Source organism: Salmo salar, chromosome ssa15, assembly GCF_905237065.1.
Source record: "Salmo salar chromosome ssa15, Ssal_v3.1, whole genome shotgun sequence".
In the NCBI taxonomy this organism is placed as follows: Eukaryota; Metazoa; Chordata; class Actinopteri; order Salmoniformes; family Salmonidae; genus Salmo; species Salmo salar.
In genome coordinates this window covers 46,548,471-46,567,516 of record NC_059456.1, presented here as the reverse complement: position 1 = coordinate 46,567,516, position 19,046 = coordinate 46,548,471, and the positions used below count along the sequence as shown (strand labels likewise).

General features: G+C 43.8%; 1 protein-coding gene across 1 annotated transcript; it reads right to left on the bottom strand.

The window, feature by feature from the left end:
- Positions 1–17,569: 17,569 nt before the first annotated feature.
- LOC106571722 (protein sel-1 homolog 1-like) lies at positions 17,570–18,899 on the bottom strand. Its single transcript, XM_014145125.2, has 4 exons — positions 18,893–18,899; positions 18,523–18,695; positions 18,310–18,438; positions 17,570–18,033 (listed from the first exon to the last, which is right to left on the bottom strand). Exons 1-4 carry the CDS (start codon positions 18,897–18,899, stop codon positions 17,797–17,799), a joined length of 546 nt encoding a protein of 181 aa, XP_014000600.1. The 3' UTR covers positions 17,570–17,796.
- Between the last annotated feature and the right edge of the window lie 147 nt (positions 18,900–19,046).

The window sequence follows — 19,046 nt, the reverse complement described above, 5'->3', positions numbered from 1 at the left end:
ATACAGCTGTTACAGAAACCAATTTAGTTAAATGTGTTTGCTTTTGGTATTCCTTAGCCATCTACTTAAGTGGAATGACCATGACCAGATTTGGTGGGATACATTTTTTTCCAACAAGTATTTTTAGATTCCTGATCGAGTTCCAATCCACCCAACCCTGTTAAGGACAATGGTAAAGTCAGCTGTTGGACATGAGAATTCTGTTATGTCATGCTATAGGGGCCCCGACCAGTCGGGGTCTCAACTTACTGTTTAAGTTAGAATAGTACACGAGGTGGAAGTTCAAAATGTGGTTGTGCATCAGCAGTTTACTCTGTCAGTCACTCAATTACCCATGTCGGCCTAAAAATTTTTGTTAGGTAAATTATTCTAGCCAGTTATTAAAACTTGTAGTAATCATAGCACGTGTCCGGTCGGTATTTGGCCATCACAATAACTACTCCACCACTATCTCTCCCCAGCAAGGCTCCTATTAAAATAATGATGCTCTATGAGATGAGGAATCTGTCTATCCTTGTTTGGAAAACAATTCCATGAGGCACTTATTTCTGCTGTGAAGGGAGTAGATCCATTTGTATTGGATTAAATGTTTTATTTTTACATCTGAGCATTACTCGGATGTGTGACAGAGGGCAATGAATGGGCCTCAGACCGTTTTACAGCCTCCATATAAGTATAATAATTGAATCATCTAAACTAAATAAGACCTACCATAAATTTCCCCCCCCATACCCAACTGGCGGACCGTGGTCCGGACCCAGAACGGGGTCAATATGGAACTCGGTAGAGCTTCGACCCCTGGTATCAAATAAACACACAAGACATGGATGTGTCGATTTCTGGAAATTAGCTTTACAACTGCAAAATGTTTTATTCGCCAACAAGAGGGGTGTGAAGTTTTGGGTCGCATGAATTGCGAGGTGGGGGGTTGTTACTATGCCGTTAATTGACACCTTTTTGTGACCTAGGAAGTTTGTGACTGGACCTTCTTAAATAGTACTTGAGTACCCCTGCCATAAATAATCTGACAGTCACACACAGGACTACATCAACAATTTTGAAACGCTCTCACCAGTAAAAGGTTGAGCCAGTGTTTCCTATAAGAAGCAATTTTCTGTAAAAAACTAATTCAAGAAGCATGCTCTAATAATAGCCACTAAATAAAACTGAATTATTTAATTAAAAAAAATGTTTTTCTGTAATTTCTCAATATACCGGTAGACCAAGTGGTGGTGTTGTAGTGCACCTTGGAGTTACACTTCCTAAACATTCAGACAATAATGGATTGGATTTACGTAGTGATCTTTCACCAGGTGCTCAAATGGCTTTTACATCGCATGCAGCATAAACTCTCCGCGTTCACCACCAATGCGAAGCGCCCACCTGGGTAATATGTAATGACATTTGGAGCCATGGAATTCATCAGACATCAGTTGGAGAGAAAGAGATTAAAATAGATTGTCAAAGTGAAAAAGGTAAAGTGCCAAAACACAATACAGTGGATAATGTAGCGGTGACCTGGGTGGAGGGTGATGCATTCAGTAGAACACGTAGCTACCCTCAGTGCACCGCTGACCCCAAGGTCACTTTTTATTACATGGGAATGGATTACATTTGCCAGCTGCTGCCTCTCTCCCTCCTCTCTACAGGGAATCTGAGGGAAGAGAATGAAAACTAGATATGGGGGGGGCAGAAACAGTGGAAAGATAACAGTACAGCATCCTTGTTCAGTACTGTGACAATTCATGAGGGTTAGTGTGTTTTCTAGTGCTCTGGCAATGGCGTGAACTCATTATCTGGGATTAGATTGATCCTGGCTCGGGATTAGTGGGCATGTCAGCTCTGGCACCAATCTGACAAAGAATTGGCTTTCCTCAGCTATGTTCTAGAAATGTAGCTCTCCACATTTGTGCATTGAATATCATTCCTCACTGTTATAACATCCCTCTTTATGTTTGATTACTTATGCTTATAAGAACTGAGGTCGGACATACTTAAGTTGAAATACTTTGAGTATGCTGGCATTACATGGTTGTTCACAGGGCTTCCAAGCACAACTACATGTCCCTTGTAAAACATGCAATTTGAGTATTTCTGTACAAATACAAGGACTGGATTACAGTATAATGTTTACAACATTACAACTGTAATAGTGACATTTGTGGTATGAACAAAAACCAAAGGAAACATTTGACTGCATACATTTTACCTTTTGTAATAATACTTCAATGTTTGTTCAATTTTTTTTGCTTTTGCAAATTTTGATAACTCCTCAAACACAACTTGTATCTGTACTATATTTACAGATACGACAGAGCTAAAAAGAATTGTCCTGCTTAACAACAAAAGCCAAGGCAAAGATCTCTGGCAAAAGGAAATATCACTTCTGTGGACATACATAAATTCCGTAGTGGTTTACATTCATTATAAACGTTGTACCATTTGATCTAACTCAGTAAACTTCAAATGTATCCCTTATAGCAATAACAAGGACTAAACACAATTTAAGGCCGTTTACATAACAGTTCTGTAAAGGGTGTAGGGACAGGAGGCTGGTGATAAACTGATCGACTCCCTTAAAGATAAACGGCATCAATATTTCTTACTTTAACAACATTCACTTGGCAGACATCTCTATTCCTCTCCAAGCAGACAAATGACCAAGCATAAACATTCTTGTCTGCAGTGTAGGTATATGGGTCAACATAACCACACTGACATAATCAGTGCTGAACTCCTTCAATCTTGTAAAATGATGGGTTGAACATACCGGGTTGAACATACCCCATATTTCTTTGTGGAATAACAAATACGTTTTTTACATCCTGTTTCTTTTTACGATTTCAAAGAAGATCACACACTACAGGTTGGAAATGCCAGGATATCTTAGTGACACAACAATGACACAAATCAGTTAAAACGTAACCACATGATACAACATATCTTCAAGACAGATAAGAAAAACAAGTGACTTCTCGGTGCGTGATTACAGATTGGTCTATGCTAAGACTTCTGCTGTCCGTGATGTTGCTGTTTTGTGGAAACACAGCATTTAAGAAAAGTGTTAAGGCTGTTCTGAGGGCAAAGGGTGGTGGGGGTGTGCAACTCAATATTAGGAAGGTGTCCTTGATTTGTACACAGTGTATATTATGTTCCTTAGAGCATTTTTCTTCCCGTTTTCTATTTGACCAAGCATTCACATATTGTTCACTCTGCTATTTTTCCCATCAACAAAACAACAGATGTAGATACAAGCAAATAACTCCCTCTGCTGTCTGTTTTTGGAACAACATTTCCAGATATTGAAAGACACACAGCAACTACTCACCAGATTGTCTGTGCCTCTTTCAGGCCTTTCCAAAAGTTGGTGACTGTTGGATACCGGAGGTCATCCACTTCATAAAGTCCTCATAAGTGGCATGCACAGGGAGCCACAACTTTAACGCACATGTGTTGGCCTCTGGGAAGATCCTTTTTTTGTTCCTGTAACACTGTTTTGTGTAGGAACTCGATGGTTGGCTTGTCATCAAAACCAAACTTTGATGCCCCAGTGGCAAAAACCAGTACATCTTCAAGAGAGAAAGAGGGATAGTTTCTCCCCCCTCCTCCTCTGGCTTGATAAATGCATCTCTCCCTACGAAATAAAAATGATAAATTAAGCCATTTTTACTTTTTAAATGCTCCAACTAAACAACCTAGATGAATGCCTATACATGTCTTAAACAAAGCTGTTTTAAAGCCACCATTCAGTCTGTGTAAGTACAAAGTGTTTTTGAGGTACAAAACATACACTTTCAAGTGCTGAGATGTATTTATTTTTTAAACACTCTGCTTGTAGTCAGTATCTCAATTATAATCACATGCCGCATGGCTGAGACACACAACTTCAAACCGTAATGTGAGCCAGATTTGTGTTTTAATTAAATATACATAATCCCTGCCTGGTACTCTGGCCTCGCTCAAACCGTGACTGCTCAACGGGAGTGGAATAATAATCCTGGGCGTGTCATACACCAGCTATCGTGAAGCCCTCAAAACCCAATCATGTCCCTTGTGAGCAATGTCCCTGCATAGTTCCTAGTTTGTAGACTGGCTTCTTCCAACCAGACAGAAGGTATCTGGACAGGCTGCTATCACTAAACGAATCAATGCACACACCATTTACCACAGGGGCTTAAGCCTTACAGGTAGCCGAGCGGTTAGAGCATTGGGCCAGTAACAGAAAGGTTGTCGGTTCAATTCCCTGAGCCGACAAGGTGAAAAATAGAATCGGTGCCCTTGAGCAAAGCAGTTAAACCTAATTGCTCCTGTAAATCGCTCTGGATAAGAGTGTCTGCTAAATGACAAGAATGTAAGGTTAATGTCTACCCAAGTACTATTGCATTTTCCAAACTTTTATTGTTGTTTTGTATATATTGCTTATTTTAAACTACATCATATTAAGACATTCTCTGTCAGATTTGCATACTTTTTTTGCCTGTAGTTCTGAAAGTAGCGCCCAAGAGCCTAAATGTGTCCCCGAAAATGGCATATTACGTCTTATATGTGCAAGACGTCATTGCTCTGGTGTGTGTGCATCTTACTAACTGTCACTCAAATGGCATGGGGCTGAAGCTCATTGGAAGGAACTTGAATTGCTAGGGGGCTGGCCCACGATGGGGAAAATGTACTGAAAATTGCGCTGCCCATCTTTCAGGAAGTAGTTCCTTTAAAACTTGGGATTTTGTGGCCAACTGAGGTAAAACAGTCATTATGCTCATAGATTATGCATGTATGAACTACACATTGACACATCCAGCCCAAAGCGGGAGTTTAAAAAATACTTACGTAGTCGCCAAACTCCCATAGCATCTCTTTACAAGATTTGTGCTAGTGTAGAATTTAACTTTTTCACTATTATCTATGATTGTAAATTGGCATACAATTAAGTCTGACAGCGAACTTACCATTAAAACCTACTACTATTACTTCTTCAAGGTAAACTCACCTTCGACATCGATCAGCCAGTCCCTCCAGAAGCCCACCACCAACTCCTCTTCGTTCCTCCTGTTACTTCCTTCCTCTGCGTACATCACCACGAACGGATTGTAGAGGTCCTTCACAGTCAGTCTGTTTGCCCCACGAACAAACATGGTTCTCATTGCGGCGGTGTTGGACTGTAACATGTCGAGGACACCAATGGTCATTAGTCCCTCTAAACCTTTTAAAAAGAGCAAATGTGATCATTAGCATAGATAACAAACAAATTGCAGAATGCAATTCTCCACAAATACCTGAGATTACACTATGATCCACCATTGAGTCATTTAGTCAGTTTTAACTGTGATTGAGAAGTACAATTAAGAATTTGTTATTCAAAATGTGATTCTAAATGGAACTTGGCCACCTCAATCATATTGCATGTTAACAAAGCAGAATCACTGTTAAGTGTGACATTTTACAATACAAGGACAGCAAGGTAATTTTGTGTTCCACTGACAGCCAATTGCTATCCATAATTAACAGAATACAAACATTGCTGCCCCACCACTGCTTGCGCCATGTTGATATGAAACTGACGCTAAGCTTGAAGGTGCCGTTTCTGGGCTTGGCATCTATCACACAATGCATGACCAACAGAGTTAGAGGCTGCCAATGAAGAGCATGTTTTAGTACAACACTTCATACAGCAGTGGGCACTACCCATAAAGATTGCACGCAGCTCCTCATCATCCACCTCTGCCAGTGTGCGCGGTGGGGTCAGCTTTCCTGATAACTGGCAGAAGAGTCGATCGGAGAAGGCGCATGGCCCCACCCCTAAAAAAAATAAAGGAGAGCAGCACACTCTAGGAGCTCAGATGCTAAAATATTTATGTCCAACATTTCGACAGACAAGCAGCCTTCATCAAGGTATAAATTAAAATAAATGATGACCATACCTACAGTGAGGGAAAAAAGTATTTGATCCCCTGCTGATTTTGTACATTTGCCCACTGACAAAGAAATGATCAGTCTATCATTTTAATGGTAGGTTTATTTGAACAGTGAGAGAAATCAAATAAAGGAGATAATGGAACACTTAAAAAAGAATGGTAAAAGTAATAATAAATACACAATGGGTAACCATAACTTGGCTGTATACACGTTGATGTGCAGGGGTACGAGGCAATTGAGGTAGATACAGTTGAAGTCGGAAGTTTACATACACTTAGGTTGGAGTCATTAAAACTCATTTTTCAACCACTCCACAAATGTCTTGTTAACAAACTATAGTTTTGGCAAGTTGGTTAGGACATCTACTTTGACCATGACACAAGTAATTTTTCCAACAATTGTTTACAGACAGATTATTTCACTTATAATTCACTGTAACACAATTCCAGTGGGTCAGAAGTTTACATACACGAAGTTGACTGTGCCTTTAAACAGCTTGGAAAAATCCAGAAAATGATGTCATGGCTCTAGAAGCTTCTGATAGACTAATTGACATGATTTGAGTCAATTGGAGGTGTACCTGTGGATGTATTTCAAGGCCTACCTTCAAACTCAGGGCCTCTGCTTGACATCATGGGAAAATCAAAAGAAATTAGCCAAGACAGCCAAAACAATTGTAGACCTCCACAAGTCTGGTTCATCCTTGGGAGCATTTTCCAAACGCCTGAAGGTACTACGTTCATCTGTACAAACAATAGTACGCAAGTATAAACACAATGGGACCACACAGCCGTCATACCGCTCAGGATGGAGACACGTTCTCTCTCCTAGAGATGAACATACTTTGGTGCAAAAAGTGCAAATCAATCCCAGAACAACTGCAATGGACCTTGAGAAGATGCTGGAGGAAACAGGTACAAAAGTATCTATATCCACAGTAAAACGAGTCCTATATCAACATAACCTGAAAATCTGCTCAGCAAGGAAGAAGTCACTGCTCCAAAACCTCCATAAAAAAGCCAGACTACGGTTGGCAACTGCACATGGGGACAAAGATCGTACTTTTTGGAGAAATGTCCTCTGGTCTGTTGAAACAAAATTAGAGCTGTTTGGCCATAATGACCATCGTTATGTTTGGAGGAAAAACGGGGAGGCTTGCAAGCCGAAGAACACAATTCCAACCGTGAAGCACGGGGGTGGCAGCATCATGTTGTGGGGGTGCTTTGCTGCAGGAGGGACTGGTGCACTTCACAAAATAGATGGCATCATGAGGATGGACATTATGTGGATATATTGAAGCAACATCTCAAGACATCAGTCAGGAAGTTAAGGCTTAGATGCAAATGGGTCTTCCAAATGGACAATGACCCCAAGAATACTTCCAAAGTTGTGGCAAAATGGCTTAAGGACAACAAAGTCAAGTTATTGGAGTGGCCATCACAAAGCCCTGACCTCAATCCTACAGAAAATTTGTGGGCAGAACTGAAAAAGCATGTGCGAGCAAGGAGGCCTACAAACCTGACTCAGTTACACCAACTCTGTGAGGAAGAATGGGCAAAATTCACCCAACTTATTGTGGGAAGCTTGTGGAAGGCTACCCGAAACGTTTGACCCAAGTTAAACAATTTAAAGCAATCCTACCAAATACCAATTGAGTGTATGTAATCTTCTGACCCACTGGGAATGTGATGAAATAAATAAAAGCTGAAATAAATCATTCTCTCTACTATTATTCTGACATTTCACATTATTAAAATAAAGTGGTGATCCTAACTGACCTAAGACAGGGAATTTTTACTAGGATTAAATGTCAGGAATTGTGAAATACTGAGTTTAAATGTATTTGGCTAAGTTGTATGTAAACTTCTGACTTCAACTGTATATTGTTAATAACTGAATAAATGACTGGGTGCATGTAATGTATGACCTAATTTAATGATTTTCCCAGGGAATGGCTTGGGATGGTAATGTAATGTGTGTTACGTTATTTCACTGTATTTACATAGGACTGCAGCAACATAGAAAACATGTACGAATTTTTCGGAATTGCAAGCAGTATGTCTGCAAGACATTGTGTGATATTCTAGAATATGGTTTATTGAATATTATACAACGGGTGGGTCTAATCCTGAATGTTGATTGGTTAAACCCGCATTTCAGCCGTTACCACCCGCTAAATCCATGAAGTTAAAATGCCTATTTACTCTGTTCCACCTGATATCCACTATAAAAAGCATCTAGACATTATTTCACATTTCTTTTAGACTAACAATTTTTTTCAACAGCAAAGATTAGTATAAACCTGTCTGTTTCTCTGACATTTTCAACATTGTTTCGATATTCAAATTCGATCTCCAGCTGTCCCATAGTAACGAACGTGTCGGGAATCGGGACAAGACAGACAGGCAGCGTTTCTCAGCCAGTCGAAATCATGAAACAGCTGGCATCATTGAAAAAAGGTAAAACGAAAGGAAGTGCAGCTAGTTTGCAGTCTTCCAGCTTCAGTTTGAAGTGATTGTGTTGTTGACTAGCTTCTCTGAACAACAGTGTCCTGACAAGTGAGCACATGTTCTATACCAGGCGAAAGCACGCCTCATTAGCTCATTGTTATGGATGTATCCAAATAAATGTCACTAGAAAACAGCTTAAACAAATGCAAATGCAGCTACTTGTAATTCTGACTGTAAGCAAGGGACATGAACGTTGCTGTCACGTATCCCTCTGGAACTTTCATTGCGCACACCTGGCCCCTATTCCCACTGATTGTATTTGTATATATGTGCCCTTTGTTCACCATGGTGCTGTCGATTATTGTTACTATGTCCTTTGGTGCGTGTGAGTACCTGTGCTGTGTGTTTTGGGCTTTCGTGCCATTGTGGATTGCGCAGATGATTACGGGTCTCGTCCCATGTGATAATCATTGTGCGCGTGTGTTATTTATTCAAGGTACTCCTCGCTCTTCTGTTTGGGTTTCAACCCTGTGTTTTTGTTACGTGTTTGTTTGGTCTTTGTCCCCGTGCCTTTACACGGCACGCTGTAATTTTGGGCGTAATAAAAAACCCTATTACGATTTTCCTGCGCCTGTCTCCCGAATCATTTATACCAGCGTGAGTTGCCAGCCATTATCGCAAATGAACATTTCGAATGAACAACTGGGTCGCGTCCATAGATACAGAACAAAAAGACTGAACAACTGGATCGCGTCTGGCAACTGAATCGGTAGAACGAACGACCAGCCGGCTTGGGTAGCAACCATAGATTTGTGTCGGGACTATATCTTGTGGAAGGATGAAATGGTATGAATAAATTCATGAAAATAACATTTTAATGAAAATATGTCAATCATTATTTGAATATGTTGGTAACCCGTTGTATAAAAGTGATAATGCCCTCAAAGACAGTGTTTCGAGGATATCTTGACACGGTTTGCCGGCCCTCGACTTCTTCTCGGGCCTAACAACACCCATGCCAATATATCCTCCAAACACAGGCTTCTCAGGCATTACCACTTAATTGTCTTCTGCTGATTAGATAAGGATGGTCAAAAATCCAGTGCCCCCCCCTCCGAATATATAATTTCCATAGTGATGGCACTCTGTGTAAGAGCTGTTGAAGATTTAAAGCAACAACAAAACATCAAAATGTATATAAGAAAAAAGAAAGCTGTGGATTTTTGTCCATCCTCCCCTAATTCAGAGTATAGTGTCTTCATAGTTATGGCGCGCTTTGCTTAAGAGCTATTGAAGATTGAAAACAGAATATCCACCAAATATCCAATATAAAAGTAATTTTACCTTGTTCATGAGGTGTGGCTATTGTTAGCCAACTTGAGCTAGCTACCAAGCTAGCATACAAACTCGGTAGCAACGAGTAGATCAGGGTTCCTCAACTCGCGGCCAGCGGGTGACTTTATTTGCCCCCCCCCCCCAAGTTTTCTCAGAAAAACCCTCCCACTAGTAAATCTGATTTTATTTGAGGAAATCTGTTCCAAGGTATTCCCATGTATAATAGAGAGAGATATGTGATCATGTGATTATATGTCTTTGGGCTTCTTGCAGTCTACAAATGATTTGTAATAATGTTCCGTCCCCTTGAAAATCCATCAAATCAACATCCGTACCCACAGCTTAATCTAGATGATGATCCCTGGAGTAGATCCTCCATATGAGGTCAAGACCTTTAAACAGGTCAACATTCACAAGACCGTGGGGCCAGACCTATTACCAGGGCTTGTACTCAAGAGTATGCAAGGACCAACTGGCAAGTGTCTTCACTGACATTTTCAACCTCTCCCTGACCGAGTCTGTAATACCAACATGTTTCAAGCAGATCACCATAGTCCCTGTGCCCAAGAAAGCAAAGATAACCTACCAAAACAGCACTCATGTCTGTAGCCATGAAGTGCTTTAAAAGGCTGGTCATGGCTCACATCAACACCATCATCCTGGAAACCCTAGACCCAATTCACATACCGCCCCAACAGATCCACAGATTACGCAATCTCAAGCGCACTCCATACTGCCCTTTCCCACCTGGACAAAATTAACACCTATGTGAGAATGCTGTTCATTGACTACAGCTCAGCATTCAACACCATAATGCCCACGAAGCTCATCACTAAGCTAATGACCCTTGGACTAAACCCCTCCCTCTGCAACTGGATCCTGAACTTCCTGACGGGCCGCCCGCAGGTGGTAAGAGTAGGCAACAACGCATCTGACACGCTGATCCTCATCACTGGGGCACCTCAGGGTGTATACTTAGTCATCTCCTGTACTCCCTGTTCACCCACGACTGCGTGGCCAAACACAACTCTAACACCATCATTAAGTTAGCTGACAACACAACAGTAGGCCTGATCACCGACAATGATGAGACAGCCTATAGGGAGGAGGTCAGAGACCTGGCAGTGTGGTGCCAGGACAACAACCTCTCCCTCAATGTGAGCAAGACAAAGGAGCTGATCGTGGACAACAGGAAAAGGAGGTCCGAACAGGTCCCCCATTAACATTGACGGTGCTGTACTGGTCGAGAGTTTTAAGTTCCTTGGTGTCCATATCACCAACAAACTATCATGGTCCAAACACACCAAGACAGCCGTGAAGAGGGCATGACAACACCTTTTCCCCCTCAGGAGACTAAAAAGATTTGTCATGGGTCCCCAGATCCTCAAAAAGTTATACAGCTGCACCATCGAGAGCATCCTGAATGGTTGCATCACCGCCTGGTATGGCAACTGCTCGGCATCTGACCGTAAGGCGCTACAGAGGGTGGTGCGTACGGCCCAGTACATCACTGGGGCCAAGCTTCCTGCCTTCCAGGACCTATATACTAGGCAGTGTCAGAGGAAGGCCCAAAAAAACGGTCAAAGACTCCAGTCACCCAAATCATAGACTGTTCTCTATGCTACCGTACGGCAAGCGGTACTGGAGTGCCAAGTCTAGATCCAAAAGGCTCCTTAACAGCTTCTACCCCAAGCCATAAGACTGCTGAACAATTAATGAAATGGCCACCCAGACTATTTAGGGGCCCTAAGTGACCGCTTATGCCTGATTATAAAGTAATGTACATATGTCTGGGGGGTTGAATCATTGTTCAGTCCATACGTTTAAGAAGTACAGTATGTCAATTTCATTCCCAACTGTTTAACCCAAAACAAAAATGTATACTAAATTCAAATATTATTGATATGAAATGAAGTAAATAACTTCCTTATACACTGTCCAAAAATAAATTGCCTGACACCAATGTCCTCAGGTCTAACCCGCAATATCATGAGCATGACATAGCCACTAGGGTTGGGGGCTCAATTTATTTCACTTCTTTCAATTCAGGGAGTGGATTGGAATTTAATTCAGGAATAGAAAACTCCTTGTTGAAAAAAAATGACCCCAAGCCCAGGACATTACACTTAAGCAAATGGCTAAGGAATACCAAAAGCAAACACATTTTCCTAAATTGGTTTTTGTAACAGCTGTATAGTCAGTTGTCATCAACTTCTCAATGTGTTTATAACCTGTAATGTCATTATTATGACAGTGCTATGTCAGCCAAGACAGAAAAGTCAAGTTAAAAGTCACTATAACCATAACATACACTGATTGTACAAAACATTAAGAACACCTTCCTAATATTGAGTTGTTCTCCCCCTTTTGCCCTCAGAACAGCCTCAATTCGCTTGGACTCTACAAGGTGTCGAAAGCATTCCACAGGGATACAAGCCCATGTTGTCTACAATGCTTCACAGAGATGTGTCAAGTTGGCTGGATGTCCTTTCGGTGGTGGACCATTCTTGATACACACAGGAAACTGTTGAGTGTGCAAAACCCAGCAGCGCTGCAGTTCTTGACACAAACCGGTGCGCCTGGCACCTGCTGCCATACCCGTTGAAAGGCACTTAAATCTTTTTACCCTCTGAATGGCATATAATACACAATCCTTGTCTAAGTTGTCTCAAGGCTCAAAAAACCTTCTTTAACCTGTCTCCTCCCCATCATCTACACTGATTGAAGTGGATTTGACAAGTGACATCAATAAAGCATCATAGCTTTAACCTGTTGAGTCTGTCATGAAAGAGCAGGTGTTCTTAATGTTTTGTACACTCAGTGTATAGCTGAGAGTTTTGGTATGTATTAGATCCCCATTAGCCAAATGTAGTCTTTCGACAACCTGGGCCAATGTTTCATTGCAGAGAAGGAAATAGTGTGTAACCTATTATATCGTACCTTGTGTTGATATAATATTCAAACCAAACTGAGCATGGAGAACATCACTGGTATGTTATGGTGAGTGATCTTATTTGAAACATCTCATAAAAAATCGGAATCATTCTCTTTACATCTTATACAAGTTCATACATTGAATGTTATGTATTGCTACATAAACATGTATTTCTCTGTACATTATGCAAAGGGTAGATCCTCCATAGGCAATTAAAATAGGGGTCATATTCCATTGGAAATAGTACATGCATGGTGAAAATTGTCCCGTTCTGACCAGTGAAAGAGGTCATTTGCCATTGTAGAGTGGTCAGGGCGTGGCAGGGGGGATGGTTTTGTAGGTATTTTTGGTTTTCTGTTTCTATGTGGGTTTGTTCTAGTTATCATTTTCTATGTGTTGGTTTTCATGTTCGGCCGGGTATGGTTTCCAATCAGAGGCAGGTGTCTTTCGTTGTCTCTGATTGGAAGCCATACTTAGGCAGACTGTTTTTTCTTTGGGGTTGTGGGTAGTTGTTTTCCGTTCTAGTCTTGTGTACCTGACGGGACTGTGTTGGTCGTTTGTTATTTTGTCAAGTGTGTTCATTAAAGAGTTTGATAATGAGCACTATCCATGCTGCGTCTTGGTTTCCATTTTACGACCCCTGTGACAGAACTACCCACCAACAACGGACCAAGCAGCGTGCATTCTCGAGGAGGAAGAACAGGACCAAGCAGTGTGGTTCAGAGGAGTGGACCTGGGAGGAGATCTTAGATGGGGCAGGACCCTGGACAAGCCCTGGGGAGTATCGCCGTCCGCAGTGGGAGATAGAGGCAGCGAAGGTGGAACGACGATACTGGGAGGAACGGCTAGGCAGACAAGAAGAGGCCGAGAGGCAGCGCCAACATTTTTTGGGGGGGGTCACATGGGTAGATTGGCGAAGGCGAGGTTAAGACCTGAGCCAACTCCCCGTGCTTACCGTGGGGAGCGAGTGACGGTAGAAGCACCGTGTTATGCGGTGGTGCGCACGGTGTCGCCCATGCGCACTCACAGCCCAGTGCGCTCGGTACAAGCTCCTCACCATTGCCGTGCTAGAGTTGGCCGGCAGCCAGGGAGAAGTGCACCGGTCCAACGTATCTGGTCTCCAGTGCGTCTCTTCGGCCCAGGTTATCCTGCACCTGCTCTACGCACGGTACCCCCCATTCACCAGCACGGCCCAGTTCGTCCTGTACCAGCGCTCCGCCCTTGCCAGGCTATAATCAACATCGAGCCAGGACGGGTTGTGCCAGCCCTAAGCGCCAGACCTCCAGTGCGCCTCCAAGGCCCAGTGTACCCTGTGCCTGCTCCGCGCACTCTCCCTCCAGTGTGTCACCATAGCCCAGTACGTCCTGTGCCTGCTTCTTGCACTCTTCCTCCAGTACGCCTCCATAGCCCAGTACGGCCGGTGCCTGCTTTGAGCACGCGGTCCTCAGTGTGTCTCCCCAGTCTGGTGAGACCTGTTCCAGCTCCCCGTAGGAAGCCTCCAGCGATAATCCATGGCACGAAGCCTCCAGTGATGATCCATGGCCCAGAACCTGTAGTGTTAATCCATGGCACGAAGCCTCCAGTGATGATCCATGGCCCAGAACCTGTAGTGTTAATCCATGGCACGAAGCCTCCAGTGATGATCCATGGCCCGGGGCCTGTAGGGATGACCCATGGCCCGGAGCCTGTAGGGATGATCCATGACACGAAGCCTCCAGTGATGATCCATGGCGCGTAACCAGTAGTGATGATCCATGGCACAGAGCCTACAGCGAAGGTCTCCAGTCCGGAACCTACAGAGACGCTCTCCAGTCCGGAGCCTCCGGCGACGCTCCTCAGTCCGGAGCCTCCGGCGACGCTCCTCAGCCCGGAGCCTCCGGCGACGCTCCTCAGCCCGCCGCCTCCGGCGACGCCCCTCGGCCCGGAGCCTCCGGCGACGCCCCTCAGCCCGGAGCCTCCGGCGACTCCCCTCAGCCCGGAGACTCCGGCGACGCCTCTCAGTCCGGAGCCTTCAGCGGTGGTCTGCAGCCCAGAGCCTGCAGCGGTGGTCTGCAACCCAGAGCCTTCAGCGGTGGTCTGCAGCCCAGACCCTTCAGCGGTGGTCTGCAACCCAGAGCCTTCAGCGGTGGTCGGTAGCGCAGAACCTCTGGTAATGATCCACAGGTCAGGGTTCCAGAAGCAGAGGGATCTGCAGGCAGAACGGGGGCTACGCCCAGAGCCGGAGCCACCTCCGAAGCTGGAGGATTGGTGGAGGGTCTGGGTGTAGCACAGGAGCCGTCACGGACAGTGGCCACCCTCCCTTCCCTCCCTTTTTGTTTAGGGTTGTTTTTGTGGGGTTTTGGTTTGGTGTGCAGTCGGGGTCTGCACCTTCGGGGGGGGTACTGTCACGTCCTGACCAGTGAAAGAGGTCATTTGCCATTGTAGATTGGTCAGGGCATGGCAGGGGGGTTTGTTTTGTAGGTATTTTGGGATTTCTGTTTCTATGTGGGTTTGTTCTAGTTATCATTTTCTATGTGTTGGTTTTCATGTTCGGCCGGGTATGGTTTCCCATCAGAGGCAGGTGTCTTTCGTTGTCTCTGATTGGAAGCCATACTTAGGCAGCCTGTTTTTCCTTTGGGGTTGTGGGTAGTTGTTTTTCGTTCTAGTCTTGTGTACCTGACGGGACTGTGTTGGTCGTTTGTTATTTTGTCAAGTGTGTTCATTAAAGAGTTTGATAATGAGCACTATCCACGCTGCATCTTGGTCTCCATTTTACGACACCTGTGACAAAAATCTTTCTATCAGTGGTATTATACCCCATCTTGCTGAAAGTACTCTAATGATTTTTACCTTGGCACACAGCATTTCCCATTGCCACCATACACTCAAATACGAAGATCTGAGGCCATATGTGTTAAGATTCTTAGAGTAGGATTGCTGATATAGGATCAGATCAGATCCCTCCTGTTCATAATAGTCTTATTCATTATGATCTAAAAGGCTAAACTGATCCTAGATCGGCACTCCTACTCTGATAACTTTGATACAGAGCCCCTGAGCCGAGGCAAGCAGAAGCTGGAGAAGCAATGACCTGCTCTATTGGTGAGGGGGTGTGGCCTATAGTCACACCCCGATTATGACCCTGAGTGGAACCACGTCTAACAAAGTCAAATAGTCTGGAAAAAGTCACTGCTTTCTTCTAATGAGTCTTGACAAAAAGGCCGCCATCTCTCTTCCTGTTGCAGTTCAACTTATCAAATCAAACAGTTTAAACAGGAGAAAATTAACCATGGTGCCACAAACTACCAATTACTAGTAGATGGAACCACCCGAAAATGTACCTACAATAACATAATAAATTGTCAATGTAGACCGACTACAAACAAACACAGAGAATTGTAAAATAAAATAAAATGCCACAAAGGGTTAAAGCTACACTCAGCAAGTTGACATCACCATACAAAATGGGGAAACGTATTACTTACAGCCGACGGTCGTGTTCCTTATACTCAGACGTTTCTGACACATGCCAGATCTTACAATGCCTGGATAGAAATTTGGTGCCCAACGGCACAGTCGACGATGTGGTACGCAACCATTGGTTGAGGCATGCAATGTCAGAGCAGGGGAACGTGACCAACATCATCAAGAGAATACAAATCTGCCAAGAATGAAATTATTGGCTATTCCCAATGTGGGCGTGCTACAAGGGAAGATGCAAATTGTTACGTAGGTTTAATAACTGTATTCTTGGCAGATTTGAATTCTGTTGTTGCCGTTGTTTAATGTTGTTCTGTTGATGATGTCATCTTGCTAAGTGTACCTTTAAGAGTTTAGCAGTGTGCACCACCATCAGGCACATACAGTGTAGAGACTGAAGGGTTTCTTCAACAGATTTCTTCAACATAGCATTCACTCGGGATTTTGGTGTAAGGGAGCATCTACGGTGGGGATAAGCATTCTACAATATCCCTATAATATTATCTCAAGGATATTATCCGTATTAGGCTATATGGATAATATCTCAAGAATCAAACCTTACCTGAGACACAAAATCATGCGCTGCACTGAGGAAGGAAATGGGGGAGCTAGTGAAGGGGTAGCAAAGGATTCTTTATCCTTCATTCTGATGCTTGACTATAGCATAGCAAAGCTGAAATGACTGACAACAATATATTTCATTACTTGGTCCACTTAAACAAGTAAGTTGACCAACGCTCAGTTACGTAGTGAAAGGTTTTGAACTGGACTTCAAATAAATGACAGGTTTATGTTTACTTCCTTAGTTTAACATATGTGCTAACAAAGCATATTCGCTAACAAAATAAATCCTGAAGAAAATGTCTGCATTGAAAGACAACACGTTTGCTAAAGAAATATTTGCTCATAAAAAGCTTTCACGCTTGCTAATCAAGCAAATGTGCTGACAAAAGCATGCTGGAAAAAACTAGCTTGATAAAGAATCACTGTTTATGAACAGAACATTCTTACAAAACATGTTGCTAACAAAGCGTATTCGTGAAAAATATTTTGCTAAAGACAAAAGGAGATGAAGATGACTTCACATGCCCAGTTCTGATTGCTGCCACCTGACGAATATGTTGGTATTGCAAGGTTTATGTAGACATCTGGAATCTTATTTTCCGATAAGGAGAGTTGTAACCTTAAACACTTACATAAAACCAGAAAAAAAATCTGGCCATTGTTTCCAAAGCCCAATCACTACTAGAGCCCACAAAACAAGACCGTTTAATTCGCAGATCGGATGATAATTAAGAAGATGCCTCGATCGCCCCACGTGGCTAGTTCTGAGAAGTGATTCTGCTGCCGGTACCCTGAGTCACACACTAAGAGGTTTTGAGTCTATACTGTCTTTTCTACAGCCTCTATTTATTGGCCTTGTCCATCAACCTGCTCCACTGCCCCCTCACCGATTCCTTTCTTCATTCTTCAACTTGGGAGGTCTGAGAGCATTGACAGAGACGGAGAGTTAAGTAGGGCGAGTCTGGCCTATTCAGTAGCCTACAGTCTGTGGTCAACATGCCGGAGTCAGGAGGGAAAAGGTGGTGCCCAAGATGGGAGCAAGTTAGTCTGCCTTTACCCACCAACCCCCCAGAGAAGAGTTAGAGGGTATGGGTCGTGATATCGCCTTCCCTTCCTCTCTTCCCACTCCATCTCTATCGCTCACTGCTGTGCCTCTTCGGCCTGGGGCTGGGCCTGGGCCTCAGGTTGGGCCTGGGCCTCAGGTTGGGCCTGCTCCTGAGGAGGCCTGGCTGGGGGAGGAGGGGGCATTGCCTGGTGTTGTCTCTGGCGGTAGGCGATGACGGTGCCTAGCAGCAGGGCGATTACCGTCATTAGGTAGAGGTCCCACTCAGGGCCCAGGAGCTGGTCCAGGTCCACCTGACTGACCACCTCACTCATCTGGTGGAGGGGGAGGGAGGATGGAGAGGGAGCGAGATGATACAGGGTGGCAGGTGAGAAAGAGAGAGGGTAGGTCGGAGGGAGCAGAAAGAGCGAGAGAGAGCATTGACTACATTGAACAAACATAGTACAATCCCATGAATCCTGTACAAATGTAATAAATTAAGTTAGCCTCAAACATTGAGCCTGGCCCCCGTGAGTTGAAATGGAAACGACCAGGGAAATGAAACTCCCAGAGGCACCGGATCCAGGAAGCGCTCTGTACTGTACACTCACGTTGAGGTCGTGCAGGTATTGCAGAGTGTAGACCAGGCCCAATTTACACAGAGCCAGGAAGACAGGCACCTGGGCTTCGGGACTAGCCTCGGCAGCCATGTCATAGAAACGCTTAGCCAGGTGGATATCCTACAGGACGGGGAAAGAGTAAGGGGTTAGACTTATAGGGTTGCATGTGTGTATGAATGAGTTTGTTTATGTGCGTGTGCCCACCTGTTTGATGCCCAGGCCTTTCTCGTGCATGTAACCCAAGTTGAACATGGCTTGAGCGCTGTGCTGCTGCTCCGAGGCCAGCCTATAGTGGATGACAGCGGTCTCGTAGTCCACGTCAGTACTGTACCCGTAGAAGTGGTAGTCCCCCAGCTTTATCCTAGCCACTGTATAATCTGGGCCCAGTTTTTCAAACCAAATGTCATGGGATCATATAACATGATCTTTGTTGTAGCTTATATAATGGGATATGTTGGAAAATGTGTAGAATTGCACGACATTTGCTTTAAAACTGCAAAAATGTCTCTGTGCCCCATGGCAAAATGTGTAGAACTGCAGAAAGCTTGCTTTAACAGTGCAACATTTTCTTTACACTCCATGGCAAAAATGTGTAGAATTGCAGGAAATGCACAAAAAAAAATGTTATCCCCTTGGTGGGGGGGCCTCGAAACCAAATTGCGCTAAGGGCCCCCAAAAGACTAAAGCCGGTCCTGTCTATAATAATGGCTAATTGGCTGTGTGTGGAG